Genomic DNA, 16,487 nt, shown 5'->3' on the forward strand with positions numbered 1-16,487 from the left:
GAGGCAGGGATAGGAACGCCCAGTGCCACAGTCATCAGAACGCGGAAGCCCTGGACAAAATCGGAATATAAAGGTATGTACGAAGAAAGAAAAAAAATGACCTGCCGAAAGTAAATGTCCTTAGTATGCTGGCTCTAATGTTAGAAATTTGTTTTTAGGGTGAACCCACGCTTTAAGAACTGGGGTATGTAAACTTTTGATCAGTGTCATTTGAGTAATTTCTCTTGTGATTATGATTTAAAAAGACTAAACACAGTTGATTGATAATAAATGGCTTCAGCCAAACACTAACCATGAGTCAAAGAAAAGTTTTTGTGTTATCATTCATATTCTCTGAAAAATGGCCAAGAAATCATAAATTCTGCCAGGGTATGTAAACTTATGAGCACAACTGTATGAGAGGTCTTTTAAAAGTTTCCGCGCTTTCATATATTTAATAGAGTTTAAAAAAAGTGCGAAAACTTTTTGAAAAACCCTCAGAATTTGTATATATAATCTTACATTTCATTTTCCTGATCACTCTATTTAATTTACAGCCAAATATGCCAGCTCGGGCACTTTAAAGTATGCAGACATTGACTGCCAGAGCCATGTAAACCCAAAGATTACTTAAAGCCCCCAAAGAGTATATATTTTCTGAATGTAGAGACCTTGGAGAATATGTGTGTCACACGATATTAGAGCAAAGTGCAAACTTTCAGTAAAAAAATATGTTAAAGTTGATTCTAGGACATGCAAACTCAATATAATACTAAATTTTTCTGTAAAATATAATAGATGAGGTTGCGCCGAATTAATAGATACCCCACATGTCAATCCTTAAAATTGCTCGCACCCATGAAATGGCAACAAAATGTGTTACCTTAAAGCAGCATTCCACCCAAAAGTGGAACTTCCGCTTTAAGCACTCCTTGCCCCCTGACATGCCTGGCATTTAATTTTTTTTTGGGGGGGGGTGCTTAGTTTTAAAGGGGACTTCCTGTCCCACTTCCTGCTTTCGCCTACGGGCTGCCTAGGAGACCCCTCCCTCTCAGCAATCTTCTGGGACACGTGACAGGTCCCAGAAGGTTGCCTGTCCACTAGGAGTACGCAGCACGACTCGTGCATGTGCAGTGTGCACCCGGTCATGAAGCCGCAAGCTGTCACCGCCGGGTGCCCACAATTTCAATGGAGCCGCCAAGGAGGGGGAGAGGAGCGAGGCTCTGTGCGGCCACATTGCTGGACCGTGGAACGGGTAAGTGTCTGTTAAAAGTCAAACAACAAAATCTGGGGAATGCCCAGGGAAAAAGCAAGCCTACTTACCGACCAGCTTGCAGAACAACCAATTAACCTGTCTAACAGTATGCGTTTAAAAACAGGGTTTTTTTCCGCACGTATTTGCAAACGCATGCGTGAGCCACAGAGCCGCGCCAAGGCACCCTGCAATCTGTGGTCCTAACACTAAATAATGAGCGTCCCCACAGTGGAGGCACATGCATTCTAATGGATAGATGAGGGCAGGTGTTAAAAGTCAGCAGCTAAGCTTTTTGTAGCTGCTGACTTTTAATAAACCAAAAAAACCTGGAACTCCGCTTTACATCTTCTATAGACAAAGTTTGAAAAGCCCCTAGTCTCAGAGTCTGACAATTCATCTTACAACTAACAATGGGTGTCCTGGCCCCAACCCTCTCTCCCAAAGTTCTGTTAAGAGAAATAAAATCTCTTTTACATTCAAGAAGTGTCTGGCGCCCAATGAATCTAACTGCCTTGCACCCACTATGCCTCACAACCCACCATATACGGAAGGATGTCAGCTATCTCTGGCCATGGAGGTTCTCATTAGGCCTGGGACCTTGCTACACATAGATGTGCAAATGTGTGCAACTAAACCCCTGACTTTAAACTCATAGGCCCGGATTCTCGTAGAGCGGCGCATATTTCGGCCGGCGTGGCGCATCTCATATGCGCTACGCCGACGTAACTCTGAGAGGCAAGAGCAGTATTCACAAAGCACTCGCTCCCTATGTTGCGCCGGCGTAACGTAAATCCGTCGGCGTAAGCCCGAGTAATTTAAAGTAGGTGGAAGGTGGGCGTGCTACATGTAAATGAACCGTGAACCCATGCAAATGAATGGCCGAACGAACGGCGCATGCGCCGTCCCGTGGACGCTTTCCAGTGCGCATGCTCAGAAGCACGTCGGACCGAACGCCTAAGATACGTCGAATCACTGAACGTAACCTACGCCCAGCCCTATTCACGTAGTACTACGTAAACGACGTAAAATACGACGGCTTTTACGTGGTCCATACCTTTGCATGGGTTGCGCCTCCCTATATGTGGAATAACTTTACGCCGGACGTACGCCTCACGTAAATGGCGTATATTACTGCGACGGGCTCAAGTACGTTCGTGAATCGGCGTATCTAGGTCATTTACATATTCGACGCGTAAATCAATGGTGCGGCCAGCGTAAATATGCGCCCAAGATACGACGGCGTAGGAGACTTACGTCGGTCGGATGAAGCCAAATTTCAGGCGTATCTTGTATTAAGAGTCAGGCGCATAGATACGACGGCGCATCTGTGCACTTACGCGGCGTATATAGAGATGTGTTTCAAGAATCCGGGCCATACTGTGAGACAGGTTAATCTGGTTGGTCGAAGGCTGGTTGGTAAGTAGAGCTTACCAAGAATTTTTCCAAGAATTTTTCCTTGGCTTTTGTTTGTTGCCAGAGTGGATAGCACAGATAGCAGCGGCTCATTTGCACTATTAATTTAAACTCACACGCCTAGGCGTGAGTCTTTGTTCTTTTTTTTCTTTTATACGTGCAGAAACATGCCGACAAATTCGAGGCGTATTAAGTGTCGTAAGGACAAAATAGCAATTGGTACATTATTTATATCAGTGATGGCTCACTTATAATCTGCACGACTTTTTCTGCTCATTTAGCTGGATTCAGGTACGGCGGCGTATTAGTGAGTCGGCGTAGCGTATCGTATTTACGCTACGCCGCCGTAAGTCAGAGAGGCAAGTGCTGTATTCACAAAGCACTTGCCTCCTAAGTTACGGCGGCGTAGCGTAAATGGGCCGGCCTAAGCGCGCCTAATTCAAATGTGGAACAGGGGGGCGTGGTTTATGTTAATAACTGGTGACCCGACGTGATTGACGTTTTTAAGGAACGGCGCATGCGCCGTCCGTGGACATATCCCAGTGTGCATTGCTCCAAAGTACGCCGCAAGGACGTATTGGTTTCGACGTGAACGTAAATTACGTCCAGCCCCATTCACGGACGTAAAAATTTCAAATTTCGACGCGGGAACGACGGCCATACTTAACATTGGCTAGGCCAGCTATTTGTTCGACTAACTTTACGCCGGAAAAAGCCTTACGTAAACGACATAAAAAAATGCGCCGGGTGCACGTACGTTTCTGAATCGGCGTATCTAGCTCATTTGCATATTCTACGCCGAACTCAACGGAAGCGACACCTAGCGGCCAGCATAAATATGCACCCTAAGATACGACGGCGTAGGAGACTTACACCGCTCGTATCTTAGCCTAATTTAAGCGTATCTGGTTTCCAGAATACGCTTAAATTTACGACGGCGTATCTACTGATATGCTGGCGTAACTGTATCTGAATCTAGCTAATCATCCGCTATCCTTATAGTTTGTGTATTTTAGGTACAGCCCAAGACAATTCCTCTTCTTCCAATGTGGCCTAGGAAGGTCAAAAGTTTGGACACCCCTGATCTAGACCTAAATGAGCAACTAACCCTTCCAGTCCGGACACAGCAGATTTTTGTGATTGGGGTAACATAACTGAATGAAATGGAATTTGTTTGCCAGGAGATCTGCTTTCATGTAATACTAAAATATATCCTTATTATCTAAAGTGGGTCTGAAGATGTGGTGGGACATGCGTCTGACAATTACACAATTAATCCTCCCTATCCCCTATCCCTCTTTTGGAGAACCTGTTTAATAAAAACCTTGAAAGAGACTTCATGTTTGGTGCGAATGTTTTGGCTGACAACTCTTCATGGAAGAACCCTGAGAAGAGCGTGGAGAATACTGAGGTAACGGCAGGCCCAAACTAAACCAGCAGCTCCTTCGGGGGTAGTGCTACACTGTGTTTTTCTGCCTCCTTGTAAGGTGAGCTCCCGAACCTCTCCTCCTTTTCTCCCTCACTTTTATTTGTTTGGAATGAGCAGTGCATGTTAGTTGCAGTTATGTACACTGCTCTATGTACACTACACATCCCATAGTCCAGGGGTCTTCAAGCTACAAGGCAGCAGCTGGGGTCATTGGTCATTGGTGGATCCTCAATATGCACAGATTGAGACTTTAGTTCAGGTCAGAGGCTGGCTAAGGTCTCCCCTCCCTCCCACAGTTATCATTTCCATCATTAGTTGCTAGAATCGAGAGCATCCTAGCAACCAAGAAACATGCTTACCCCAGCTTTCAAACCAGGACAGAATATGCTGTTTCCAAACCTGTTCCGCCTCCCAGCTTACTCCCTGCTGCTACAGCTGTGCTGTAAGCCTTACAGTGGTAAGGTGGACTCTGATGGGACACTTGTGTAAAGAGGGGGCTCTTATGGGAACCTGATGTAAGGGGGACTCTGATAGGGACCGTGATGTAGGGCGGGATCTGATGGGGACCTTGAGGCAAGGGTAGACTCTTATAGGGACCCTGATGTGGAAAAGAAAAGGGTGACCCCTGGAAGTCGCTCATCCAAGATATCCTAGAGAGGTGAATAGAGTGGCAACCTCAGCCTGGACTCCAACCAGACCATGCCCCCAACACGTTTCGCTCCGCCCCCCGGAGCTTAGTCATGGGGAATGTGTGACTTACAGGGGCCACACTTTTTGTATCCTTGCAGGAGCCAGGACAGGCCCCATCCCCTGTCAGCATTCCAAACAGCAGCTGTGGATTCACCATCTGCATACCCTCCTTTTTTCCTAGCCTGAGCTGCACACACCTCAGTTTTTGGGGACCTGATGGGGACCTTGATGGAAGGGGGGACTCTGATGTAAACCCTGATTTAAGGGGTGACTTTGATAGGGACCCTAATGTAGGGGAGATCTTACGGGGCCTTGAAGCAAGGGGGGACTCTGATGGGAACCCTGATGTAAGGAGGAATCTGATGGGGACCTTGATGCAAGGGGGGACTCTGATGGGAACCCTGATGTAAGGGGGAAATCTGATGGGGACTCTGATGGGAACCCTGATGTAAGGGGAAATCTGATGGGGGCCTTTATGCAAAGAGGGACTCTGGTGGGAATCCTGATGTAAGGGAAATCAGATGGGGGCCTTAAGGCAAGGGGGGATTTTGATGGGAACCCTGATGTAAGGGGGATCTAATGGGGACTCTGATGGTGAATCTGATGTAAGGGGGATCTGATGGGGGCCTTGATGCAAAGAGGGACTCTGGTGGGAACCCTGATGTAAGGGGAATCGGATGGGGGCCTTGAGGCAAGGGGGGACTTTGATGGGAACCCTGAAGTAAGGGGGATCTAATGGGCACTCTGATGGTGAATCTGATGTAAGGGGGATCTGATGGGGGCCTTGATGCAAAGAGGGACTCTGGTGGGAACCCTGATGTAAGGGGAATCTGATGGGGACCTTGAGGCAAGGGGAAACTCTGGTGGGAACCCTGATGTAAGGGGGACTCTGATATTGAACCTGATGTAGGGGGGAATCTGATGGAGACCCGAATGTAAGGGAAGATGCTGATGGAGATCCAGATATGGGGGGGGGGGGGGGGGGGAACTATTAGGGACTCTAATGTAAGGTGGACTCATTTATTTATCAAACTGATTTTTGGACCTTAAATATTTGTAAACTACACCATGTGGCTCTCATACTAAACAGGTTAGAGACCCTTTCTATAGTCCATAGTTTGAGTCCATCTCAGGAGTGAGCAAGAGAGGCTGGCTACGTTCCTACATACAGTGGGATCATGGAGAATGAACGTAGCCACCCTCCAATGAAAGTCAGATCACAGCTGCAAAAAAAAACCAAAAAACTAATGTGGATATTTGGAGGAGGCTGAGAGCAATAAACGGGAATTTTTGAGGTAAGAATACATACGTAAATATATATATATTTATAAGAGTTTAGTGCCACTTTAAAATCGAATTTCTTGGTCCGTACATAGACAGGCACATAGACAGGCACACTTCTGGTGTTTTACAGACCGGATGGGTAAACACTTTTTAAACCGGTTTAGTCATCATGAACTAAATGAAGGTAAAGGGGAATAGTTTAAAAACAAAATTAACCTTTAAACCAAGCAGACTGAGCAGACTTGTGGTTTGACAGCAGTAAGTACCTGTATAGGAAATGCCCATCTATTTTTTTTTTCTATTCAACGAAGACAGTGCAAATAGGTAGAAAAGGATTCTTTTAAAATCAATACACTGTAGGTGACCATTTCCTGTTGCTTATTAATGGGGATTTCCTTTAAATACATAAAATAATTACTGTCATCATCCAACAGGTTATTTTCATTGACGGGAAATTATGCTGCAGGTGTGCCAAGAGAAAATTGAGAGGAATGTCTATGGCTGGATGTACTCCCGGAACATTATACGCCTCACACAGTGTAGATTTTCTTCAGCAAATGTTCGTTCCTCAAGCTTCTCTACAACTAACAGGGACACAGGGTCACAAATTTACCAAAGACAGAAAGAAGCAACATAATGAATGGGAGAATTGTTTGGCTTTTCCATCTTCTGTGCTTCACAGGTCAGTTACTTTTTACATAGCCCCCAACTGTCCCTGATTTGGAGGGACTGTCCCTGATTTGGAGCAATGTCCCTCTTTCCTCCTCATTTGTCCCTCATTTTGGTCTGATCTATATAGTTGTATATAACATGCACTACTTCTCTTTCAAAAAATGTTTCCCAATAATAAACCTTTGATCCAAATTTTTAATTTCTGCATTTGTAAATGCAGTCCTCCTTCACTTACCTCATCCTTCCATTTTGCTTTAAAATGTCCTTATTTCTTCTCAGAAATCCTTACTTCCTGTTCTTCTGTCTGTAACTACACACAGTAATGAGAGGCTTTCTCCCTGGTGTGGAGAAAGCCTATTGAGGAGGGAGGGGGCGAGCAGGCAAGTCAGGACACTCTCTACTTTGCAGATAGAGAAAGGAGCTGTGTGTTAGTGGACGTCCTGACACTCCTGCTCGCCCCCTTCCCCCTCAAGAGGCTTTCTCCACACCAGGAAGAAAGCCTTGCATTACTGTGTGTAGTTACAGACAGAAGAACAGGAAGTGAGGATTTCTCAGAAGAAATAAGGACATTTAAAAGCAAAATCGAAGGATGAGGTAAGTGAAGGAGGACTGCACTAAGGTAAAGAAAGCTATTTAGGGAAAAAATATTTTTTTCCTTTACAACCCCTTTGATGTAAAACCAACATGGCATCTCAATCTTCCACCCAACTGTCCCCACTGGAATGGTCATCTCTATTTATGGGGTTGTCTCAGTCCCCTGCCAGCCCACCGCTGGGTATTAGCCGAGGTCCCATAAATATTCAAGGCAACTCCACCTAACCCCAACCCTCTAGTTCTAGAAGGTTCTCCAACCTTCCAGACCAAGGGGAGGCACCAGATAGCTGCCAGGATGAGTCACCCAGCCTTGAATTCTAATGAGCTCTGACCCAATTAGGACTCACATATTTACAGTGGGAGTCAGAGTATGGTTTGGCTGCTCTAATTCTAGCACACATACCAGAGGGTGCTACACCAAATATCTAATCAAGCAAGGAAATAGCTCTATTTCTCTGAGATGTAATTGAATGTTTTACGGGATCACCTGACCTCACCTTACTGTAAGTATAAATTTGATTTCTATCTCATGCAGGTGCTGCTCTGCAGATGACGGGACCTTCTACATATAAAGCCAGAGTTGGATCCATTGCCCACATTCCCTGCACCTTCACAGCACATAAACTTCCTGCAGATCCCAAATATTTTGCAGTTATTTGGAATTTAGAAGGAAAACATATCCTTAGCTATGATAACATTGTGACATCAACTGATCCCAGATATTCATTGGATAAAGATCGAGCGTTGAATGGATCCGCTCATCTGACCATCTCTAATACATTCCCATCAGATGGTGGAATCTACACATGTTCAGTGATCGATAGCCCTGTACGACGGGAGAAAGAGATCAGAGTGAAAATTTCAGGTAAAGAAATTCCAATTTTTTTTTATTGCAGGAATAGTTATCGCTCCTTGCTTACAGAACTGGAATATTTTCACCAGCATTATTCTCTCTATGCTAGCAGCAAGCTAAAATAATTTATTATTATTATTTATATTTCACTTCATAATTACAGATCTGCCACTGAGTCCTCGTGGACACTGGGCATTTTTTAACATGGCTTTTAAAGGCCCCATGCACATTACTGTAGCTCAAAAAAATGCTCCTAGCAGCAGCTTTTGATTTATTTTTTTCTGCTTTTAGAAACAAATAGTGTTATCGTCTGTGTCTATGCACACTATTTTAGTCTAGAAGCGATTTAAAGCTTCAGCTTGTAGGAGCAAAAATAAAAAAAATGTTTGCGTTTTTGGGAGTGACAACTGACAAAAATGCTGACAGCTCCTACAAGCTCCTAAATGCTGCTAACTACTGCTAAGCACCAGTTTCCAGCTTTTTTCTCTTTTTCTTAGTGGCCAGTCACCAGCGTCCTTAACAACCAATGAATAGCCGCGTTCTTAACAGATGACTCGCTAGCTATCAGTGTGGTTCCCAGCTAAGGTCTGAATGTAAACAAAAAAATTGCCGGTGATCTGACGATATGGTTCCCGTCTTGACTGAGCAGGCGCAATCCTTGCTGACGGAAATCACCGAACCTCCAGGGCGACATGGAATTTGCGGTAAGTGGCCAGTCGGCCTCCTGGCTCTTTTTTTAACATCCTCCAATCCACGGGGGTGTTAAGGAATGAGCCTGGATGCCGTCCGAGGTTCGGAGATTTTTCGTCTGCGCCTGCGCAGTGAGGCAGGGAACCATCTCTATAGGGGAACTAGATCGACAAGACACCGGTAATACAAAACTTGAGAAAAAAAACAGTGTGGGGGTCCCCCTCAATCCATACCAGGCCCTTAGGTCTGCCATAGATTTTGAGGGGATCCCCATGCCAAACAATTAAAAAAAATGACACGGGGGTCCTCCCAAAATCCATTATCTGTGGAAGCAGCCCAGCAGGCCAGGAAGAGGGGGGGGGGGCAAGCAAGCACCCTCCCCCGAACCATACCAGGCCACATGCCCTCAACATGGTGGGCCCTTGTCCCCGTTGATGGGGACAAGGGCCTCCTCCCCACAACCCAGGCTGGTGGTTTTGGGTTTCTGCGGACAGGGTGCTTATTGAAATCTGGACACACCCTTTAACAAAGAGGCACCCATTTGGTGGTATACTTTGGTTGCCATTCAAAAGTCCAAAAACAAAGAAGAATTGTTGTTTCCTAGGTTATGATTATAAGGATGATGGCAACTTTTGTCCATAACTGATTGAACACTCATATTTTCTGAAGAAGAATAAGTAATATACAGTAGGAGAATTTCTTCTTTGTTCCTGTTTCAACAGCAACTCAAAATGTTAGAAATGACATTAATCAGGGCAAATAGGGGGAATCTCCAGTGAGGACAAAGGCAACAATGAAAACCTGACAGAGGGTCCAACCCTTCTCCATGTTTAAAAAAAAAAAAAAAAAGAAGTGTAGGCTTTAGATACATTGTAAATAATCATAATCCCCCCCCCCCAAAAAAAAACATGGCTTAATTTAACCACTTAAGGACAGCCTAACGTTGATATACGTCGGCAGAATGGCACGGGTGGGCACAATCACGTACCTGTACGTGATTGTATAATGCCCAGCCGTGTGTCGCGGGCGCGCGCCCGCAGCGCGCACCTGCGACCCGGTCTGAAGCTCCGTGACCTCGGCCGCGGGACTCGCGGACCCGATCGCCGCTGGAGTCCTGCGATCGGTCCCTGGAGCTGGGAACGGGGACAGCTGTGTGTAAACACAGCTTCCCCGTTCTTCACTGTGGCGGCGTCATCGATTGTGTGATCCGGTTTATAGGGGGACACAATCGATGACGTCACACCTACAGCCACACCCTCCTACAGTTGTAAACACACTTGAGGTCACACATAACCCCATCAGCGCCCCCCTGTGGTTAACTCCCAAACTGCAATTGTCATTTTCACAATAAACAATGCATTTTAAATGCATTTTTTGCTGTGAAAATGACAATTGTCCCAAAAAATGTGTCAAAATTGTCTGAAGTGTCCGCCATAATGTCGCAGTCACGAAAAAAATCGCTGATCACACAGAGTGGATTTATTGACTTTGTTGCTACTGAGGAATAGACTTTAAAGCAAAACTTTTTTTTTTTTCCTGTGCAGCAGAGATGTACCTCCCCGCACAAGACCAGCTCTGTGCTCCAGCGTTCTTGAAAATGCTGGACCGTGGGGGAGCATGGTTTTTCCAGAGGATTGGCGGATCAGATGAGTAGGAACTTAGTGCTCACCGGGGAGCCTCACCCCTAGAAAAAACAAGCAGTTGACCAATGCAGTGCGGGCACAGCCCGGGCACAGCAGTTGGGCATTAAAATTTTTAATTAAGTTGGGCAAGTTGACTTTACGTTACTATAAGTATACTGTACATGTAAGCTTGATTGATTTCTATCTCATGCAGGTGCTGCTCTACAGATGACGGGACCTTTTACATATGAAGCCAGAGTTGGATCCATTGCCCACATTCCCTGCACCTTCAAAGCGGATAAACTTCCTGCAAATCCCAAATATTTTGCAATTTTTTGGTATTTAAAAGGAAAACATATCCTAAGTTATGATAACACTGTGATACCAACCGATCCCAGATATTCATTGGATAAAGATCGAGCACTGAATGGAAATGCTTCTCTGACCATCTCTAATCCATCTGTATCAGACGGCGGACTCTACACATGCTCTGTCAACTACAGTTCTTTCCTAATGAAGAGAAAGATCAGCATGACACTTTCAGGTACAGAAATTCAGATTTGGTTTGTTATTTCGGGAAATTTTATACTCTACTGCTTCTTCTTAGGGCTTGCTTAAAAAAACTATGAATTATTTCCATTAACTTGAAGTCCTCTACCCCAGCTGCAAGATGAAATAATGAATAACCAGTCATAATTAAAGAAGATTTTACACTGAAATTCAAAATCTGCTTATTACATCTGACATCCTCCCTTTGTTGCTACCTGATACTTGTGAAGAATACAAAAAGCTTAAAGGGGTTGTAAAGGTAAATGTTTTTTCACCTTAATGCATCCTATGCATTAAGGTGAAAACCATCCGACGGTACCGCCCCCCCTCCCCCGTTTTACTTACCTCACCCCTCGAAAGTCCCGCGCGCGTCCCCGTGATCCCCTTGGGTTCCCAGCCTGGCCGTTGATTGGCTAGGCTGGACGGATTGATAGCAGCGCAGCCATTGGCTGGCGCTGCTGTCAATCACATCCGATGGCGTGTCGGGGGGGCGGGGCCGAGTGATACAGTCGGCGGCTATGCCCGCCGCTGTATCATGGGAGCGTGCCCGCAAAAGCTTTCCACCATGCGAGCTCGCATGAAGGTGGAAAGCTCTTGCGAGGAGGAGCCGAGACAGCCGCCGAGGGACCCCAGAAGACAGGGTTAGGGGACACTCTGTGCAAAACGAGCTGCACAGTGGAGGTAAGTATAACATGTTTGTTATTTTACAAAAACATTTTTTTTAACTTTAGTGTTCCTTTAAATATATACAGTGAAACCTTAGATTGCGAGTAACGTGGTTAACGAGCGTTTTGCAATATGAGCACTGTATTATTTTTAAATCTTGTTGTCTCGCAAAACGAGCTGGATTCAAGCCAAAGCGTTGTGCAATACCACGTTTTTTAGTGGAAGGTGTTTTGGCTAAGATCAATCACAACACAAATCACAACTGATCTCCTCCGCATTATCATCTTCCCTATATGGAAGTTTGTCAAAATTTAAGATTTGACTAAAGCGTTGCTACAATATTTCTGAGGACTCTTCCAGTTTTGAGTGTTTTTAATATTGTCTTTTACATATCTAATGTACACCTTCATTAACCATCCCTATGTCCTCTACAGCCCGACCTCTACTCTCCATGCTCGGCAGTGTCCAGAGAAATAGAGAGAACACCCTGACCTGTATGGCCAATCGATACTTTCCTAATGACATCAATGTAACGTGGTATAAAGATGGAAAAGTCCTGAAGAATCAGTCCATGGGAGAGCCACTCCAATACGACAATGGAACGTACCAAGTGAACAGCACGGCGAAAATCACACCGAGCGATGATGACCGGAACAAAACGTTCTCCTGCAGAATCCAACATGTTTCTCTACAAGAACCTCTACAGGAAGACTTCCAGCTCTCCTATGAGGGTACCAATAATCAGGAATTTCAGTCAGGTATTCTTTATGTGATAATGTATATCCCCAATGTATTGTACGTTCTAGAAAAAAAGCTCTACCTTCTTTAATTATTATTGTCTTTTATTTCTCCAGAGTCCTCATCTCATGTGGTCATTATTATCGGTATTGTCATAGCAGTTGTGTTGATAATTGGGATAATTGCAGCTGTCATTTTGTGTAGACAAAAACGAAAGAGAAAAGGTAACGTACACACATTGAGCTCCTAATCATCAGTCTGAAATAGTATACCAGTGTGAATTCAAGGTAGTTATTTTTTATTTTTAATGGGCTTATTCAAACTCCTCATTAACCCCTTAGTGCTGCCTCCCTGTGGCCCTTTAAGTAGGCTTTATTGTCCGCGAGGCGGCGCTGCTTCCAAATCATGTGAGTTAAACAGGTAGGGGAAGTATATCAGAGGAAAGTAATATTGAGGCCTAGTTCACACTATTGCGAATTGGATGCAGTATCCCCCCAATTCGCAATAGCAGGAGAATGTGAATGGCTCTCTAAAGAGCCGATTCACATATCTCTGTTGCGGCTCTGGAGCGAATTTGCACAGGAGCCCTGTGCATCTTTCAGCCCAAAATTTGGGCTGAAATCGGACCTGAAACGGTGAACCAGGACGCACCGGACCAGTGCTGGGAGCCGCATTGGCATCCAGTGTGAACGAAGCCATGTAAAAAAAAATTAAAAAATATGTTCACCATATCCCATGTCCGTCCCTGGTGTTAAAGACAGTCTTCTACTCATCACCTTCCCGGATTCTTATTAGATTGTGGGCCCCTCTAAGATCCAATTTGGTAAAAACATGAGAACCTCGCAGTCTGTCAAAGAGTTCTGAAATTAAAGAAAGAGGGTATCGGTTCTTCACGGTGATGGCGTTAAGGCCCCTGCAGTCGATGCATTTTTTTTCCCTAAAAAAGACCGGCTCCGGCGGGTGAGTTGGATTTCCTGATGAAACCCTTTTGCAGGTTTTCCTGAATGTAATCAGACATGGCATCTCTGGGATAGATAGAGGGTAGACTCGGCCTCAGGAAGGAGGGGTCCCTGGTAACAGTTCAATGGAGCAGTCATAGTCTCTGTGCGGAGGAAGGCGATCAGTGGACTTTTTGCAGAAGACATCTCGGAAGGACTGATATTGGGAAGGCCCCATCCAGGGGAGGGCTGGGCCAGGGGGCAGGGTGGCAATTGCCTTCCAGGCCGCTCTGACTTATGTTCAAAATGGTCAGCAGCCGCTGCCCGCTACCATTTTTTTTATTCTGGTCTAGGAAGTTGGGCCTGGGGCATGGCCACGGCGGCCGACCGCTAGCTGTTGCATTCCGGGAGTTGTAGTAAACGCTCAAGCTCCCGGTGGGTGGAAAACAGAGCAGCGCAGAGTAAACTACAACTCCCGGAGACTGGATTTTTGTAAGCAGGCAGAGGCAGGGTGTCTCAGGGAGTCGGGACGCAGGGCTGGGTGCTCGCTGTAACTTGACCCCAGGGCCAGGAGCATTACCCCCCCCAGGAGGCTGTGGCATGCAAGGACCTGCTGAGATCACTGGGGTGAGACCCTGAAACCCATAGCTGACCCCCCCATGTAACCTGCCCCCGTGATCGATCAGGCTGCATTGATGGGCACTGGAGTTGACTTCACTGGTGAGGCTGCATTGAAAAACCAGATGGGCCATAGATGGTGAGCTGATTTGGCGGTTCAATGGCCACTTGACTGAACTTGCCCCCCAGGCCTAACGCCGCCAGCCCTCCCCTGAACATGGGAGTTGTGGAGGTTTTAGCCAGAGGAATGGAAGGAGGTGGTAGTACCTTGGAAATGCGAGTGGATTACAAGTAACGCGGTTAACGAGCGTTTCGCAATAAGAGAACTGTATTTAAACAATCCTAACTCTGTTTGCGAGTGTTGTCTCACAAAATGTGCAGGATTCAAGCCAAAGCAGTGTGCAGTACCGCGTTTGGCCCGAGTGGGGGGGGCGCCAGAGCCGAGCGGCGCCGAACGGGCTGTTCAGAGCCGCTCGGAAATGCTCGGAAAGACTCCGTTCCCGAGCCTTTCCGAGGTCAGCCAAGCTGTCCTCGGGCCTTTCCATGCATTTCCGAGGCTCTCCGGCGCCCCCAACCTCTGGCCAAATGCGGCATTGCATGCCATTGAAGTCAATGCGGAACAAATTATTTTAGTTTCCATTGACTTCAATGGGGAAACTCGATTTGATATGCGACTACTTTGGATTACGATCATTCTCCTGGAACGGATTATGCTCGTAATCCGAGGTTCCACTGTATTTATTACAAATTTTTATTTTACTTTATTGACATGGATGCAATAAACAAAAACTTAATTGAATGCATTGTAAATGTGATCTTATATGTTCATATACAGTTTAATTAGATTTTAAATGTTTGTAGGAAAGTATCGGGCTCCCTTGACTAAAAGTACCAGAAGGAATAATTTGGATGAGAGTATAGACGTGATTGTAGCCGTATTAGTGCAATTGTGATAGAGAAAATTGAGTACTGTCCGTGATACTTTTTTTATTTGCACTAACATACAATTTTTCAGGACAAGCTTTCGGGGTATGCCCACTTCTTCAATGTCCAAGCAGTACTGATGAGAGTATAGTATAGAGAAAGAAAAGGACCAACCTACAGAATCTCCTATAGAAGAAAACAACAAGCCTAAATCATCTGACCAACAACAAACAAGTCCTGTGAATGTGGAGATGGAAGACAACATTGACACTGATTTAGCAATGGGTAGTTCTTTCTCTAATCCGGAACAAGGAGGTGATACTAATTCAGATAACATGGAGAAAGAAGGTCTTATACATAATCATTCCCACTCAGCATATGCATAAGAGAATATAGGAGACTCATCTTTGAAAACTGAGGGGGCCCATAAAGAACAAAGTCTAGAAACATGACCAAGAACAAAACATTGACACTGGGGGTCATTTACTATAGCTCGAAAATGCGATCACGCGGTACATGATAACAGCGCCCAATTAAGACTTCAACTGGGCGGACATGCGAATGGAATTGGCACGATTGCTGGCAAACATGCCTGTCGGCATATACTGGAATAGTTGAAGTCAATGGGGATCAAACCAGCAAAATGAAAAATGAAAAGTCCTCATTGAAGGTCGTCATGCAAGTTATTTGCTATAAAAAGTGTATGGGGACCTGGGTCCTGCCCTGGGGGACATGTATCAATACAAAAAAAATATCGTTTTTAAAGAAGCAGTGATTTTAATGGTGCTTAAAGCGAAACAATAAAAATGAAAAATTCCTTTAAATATTGTGCCTGTGGTTCCCCTTAGTCTGCCTGTAAAGTGGCACATCTGTGCGATGTCTAGAACATGCAACAGCAATTATGATATTTCCAAAGAAAGAGAAAATGTAATTTAAACTTGCTTGTGGCTGTAATGTATTGCTGACACCAGGCAATATAGATAAAAAAAAATGAACAAAGGGCATGCAGTCCCCTCCCCCTCCAGTACATAACAGGCCCTTCGGGTCTGGTATGGATTTTAAGGCTAACCCCAAACCGCCAAAATTAAAAAAAATGATGTGGGGTCCCCCCAAAATCCATACCAAACCCTTATCCGAGCATGCAGCCTGGAGGTCAGGAAAAGGGGTGGGGGGACGAGCGAGTGCCATAGTCCTTAGTTCTAGTCCAGGGGTTCCCAACCTTTTGAAGAGCGAGGGCCACTTAAGCGACTTGGTAACCGGTCGCGGGCCACAATGAGCGGAGCGGGCGGATAACAGGTTTGTGTCCACTCTGCACTTTGCCATAGACGTCTATTATATCCTGCAAGTGTAGTGTACTTTCTGAAAGCGCATCAAATCCGCAAGCACTGCTCTGCATCTGCCTATCAGTCTGAAAGCAGCCTTGTAATCACTGCAGAACAGATATGCTTATATGAGAAGAAAAATGGAAGTGGCTAGTGTGTCCTCTATTAGATCCGGCACCTCATCCCTGTACAGTGGGTAACAGAATAGGGAAAAGGGAATAAAGGGATTATAGCGGTGCCTACCAAATCAA

General features: G+C 45.3%; 1 protein-coding gene across 1 annotated transcript; it reads left to right on the forward strand.

Moving 5' to 3' along the window:
• The first annotated feature begins 6,519 nt into the window (after window positions 1-6,519).
• Window positions 6,520-15,681, forward strand: LOC120943122 (tyrosine-protein phosphatase non-receptor type substrate 1-like). The gene is made up of 6 exons (XM_040356242.1): window positions 6,520-6,732; window positions 7,852-8,181; window positions 10,696-11,025; window positions 12,131-12,454; window positions 12,551-12,658; window positions 15,006-15,681. The coding sequence occupies exons 1-6, from the start codon at window positions 6,687-6,689 to the stop codon at window positions 15,068-15,070; spliced, it is 1,203 nt and encodes a 400-aa protein (XP_040212176.1). The 5' UTR covers window positions 6,520-6,686; the 3' UTR covers window positions 15,071-15,681.
• The last annotated feature ends 806 nt before the right edge of the window (window positions 15,682-16,487 follow it).

This window comes from Rana temporaria, chromosome 6 (assembly GCF_905171775.1).
Source record: "Rana temporaria chromosome 6, aRanTem1.1, whole genome shotgun sequence".
Classification (NCBI taxonomy): Eukaryota; Metazoa; Chordata; class Amphibia; order Anura; family Ranidae; genus Rana; species Rana temporaria.

Excerpts from the sequence above, each read along its gene's own strand:
- LOC120943122 (XM_040356242.1), top strand. The coding sequence starts at position 6,687 with ATGAATGGGAGAATTGTTTGGCTTTTCCATCTTCTGTGCTTCACAG. Across the intron at positions 12,455-12,550 it reads TAATCAGGAATTTCAGTCAG|AGTCCTCATCTCATGTGGTC; the intron begins GTATTCTTTATG and ends TTATTTCTCCAG. Across the intron at positions 12,659-15,005 it reads ACAAAAACGAAAGAGAAAAG|GACAAGCTTTCGGGGTATGC; the intron begins GTAACGTACACA and ends ACAATTTTTCAG.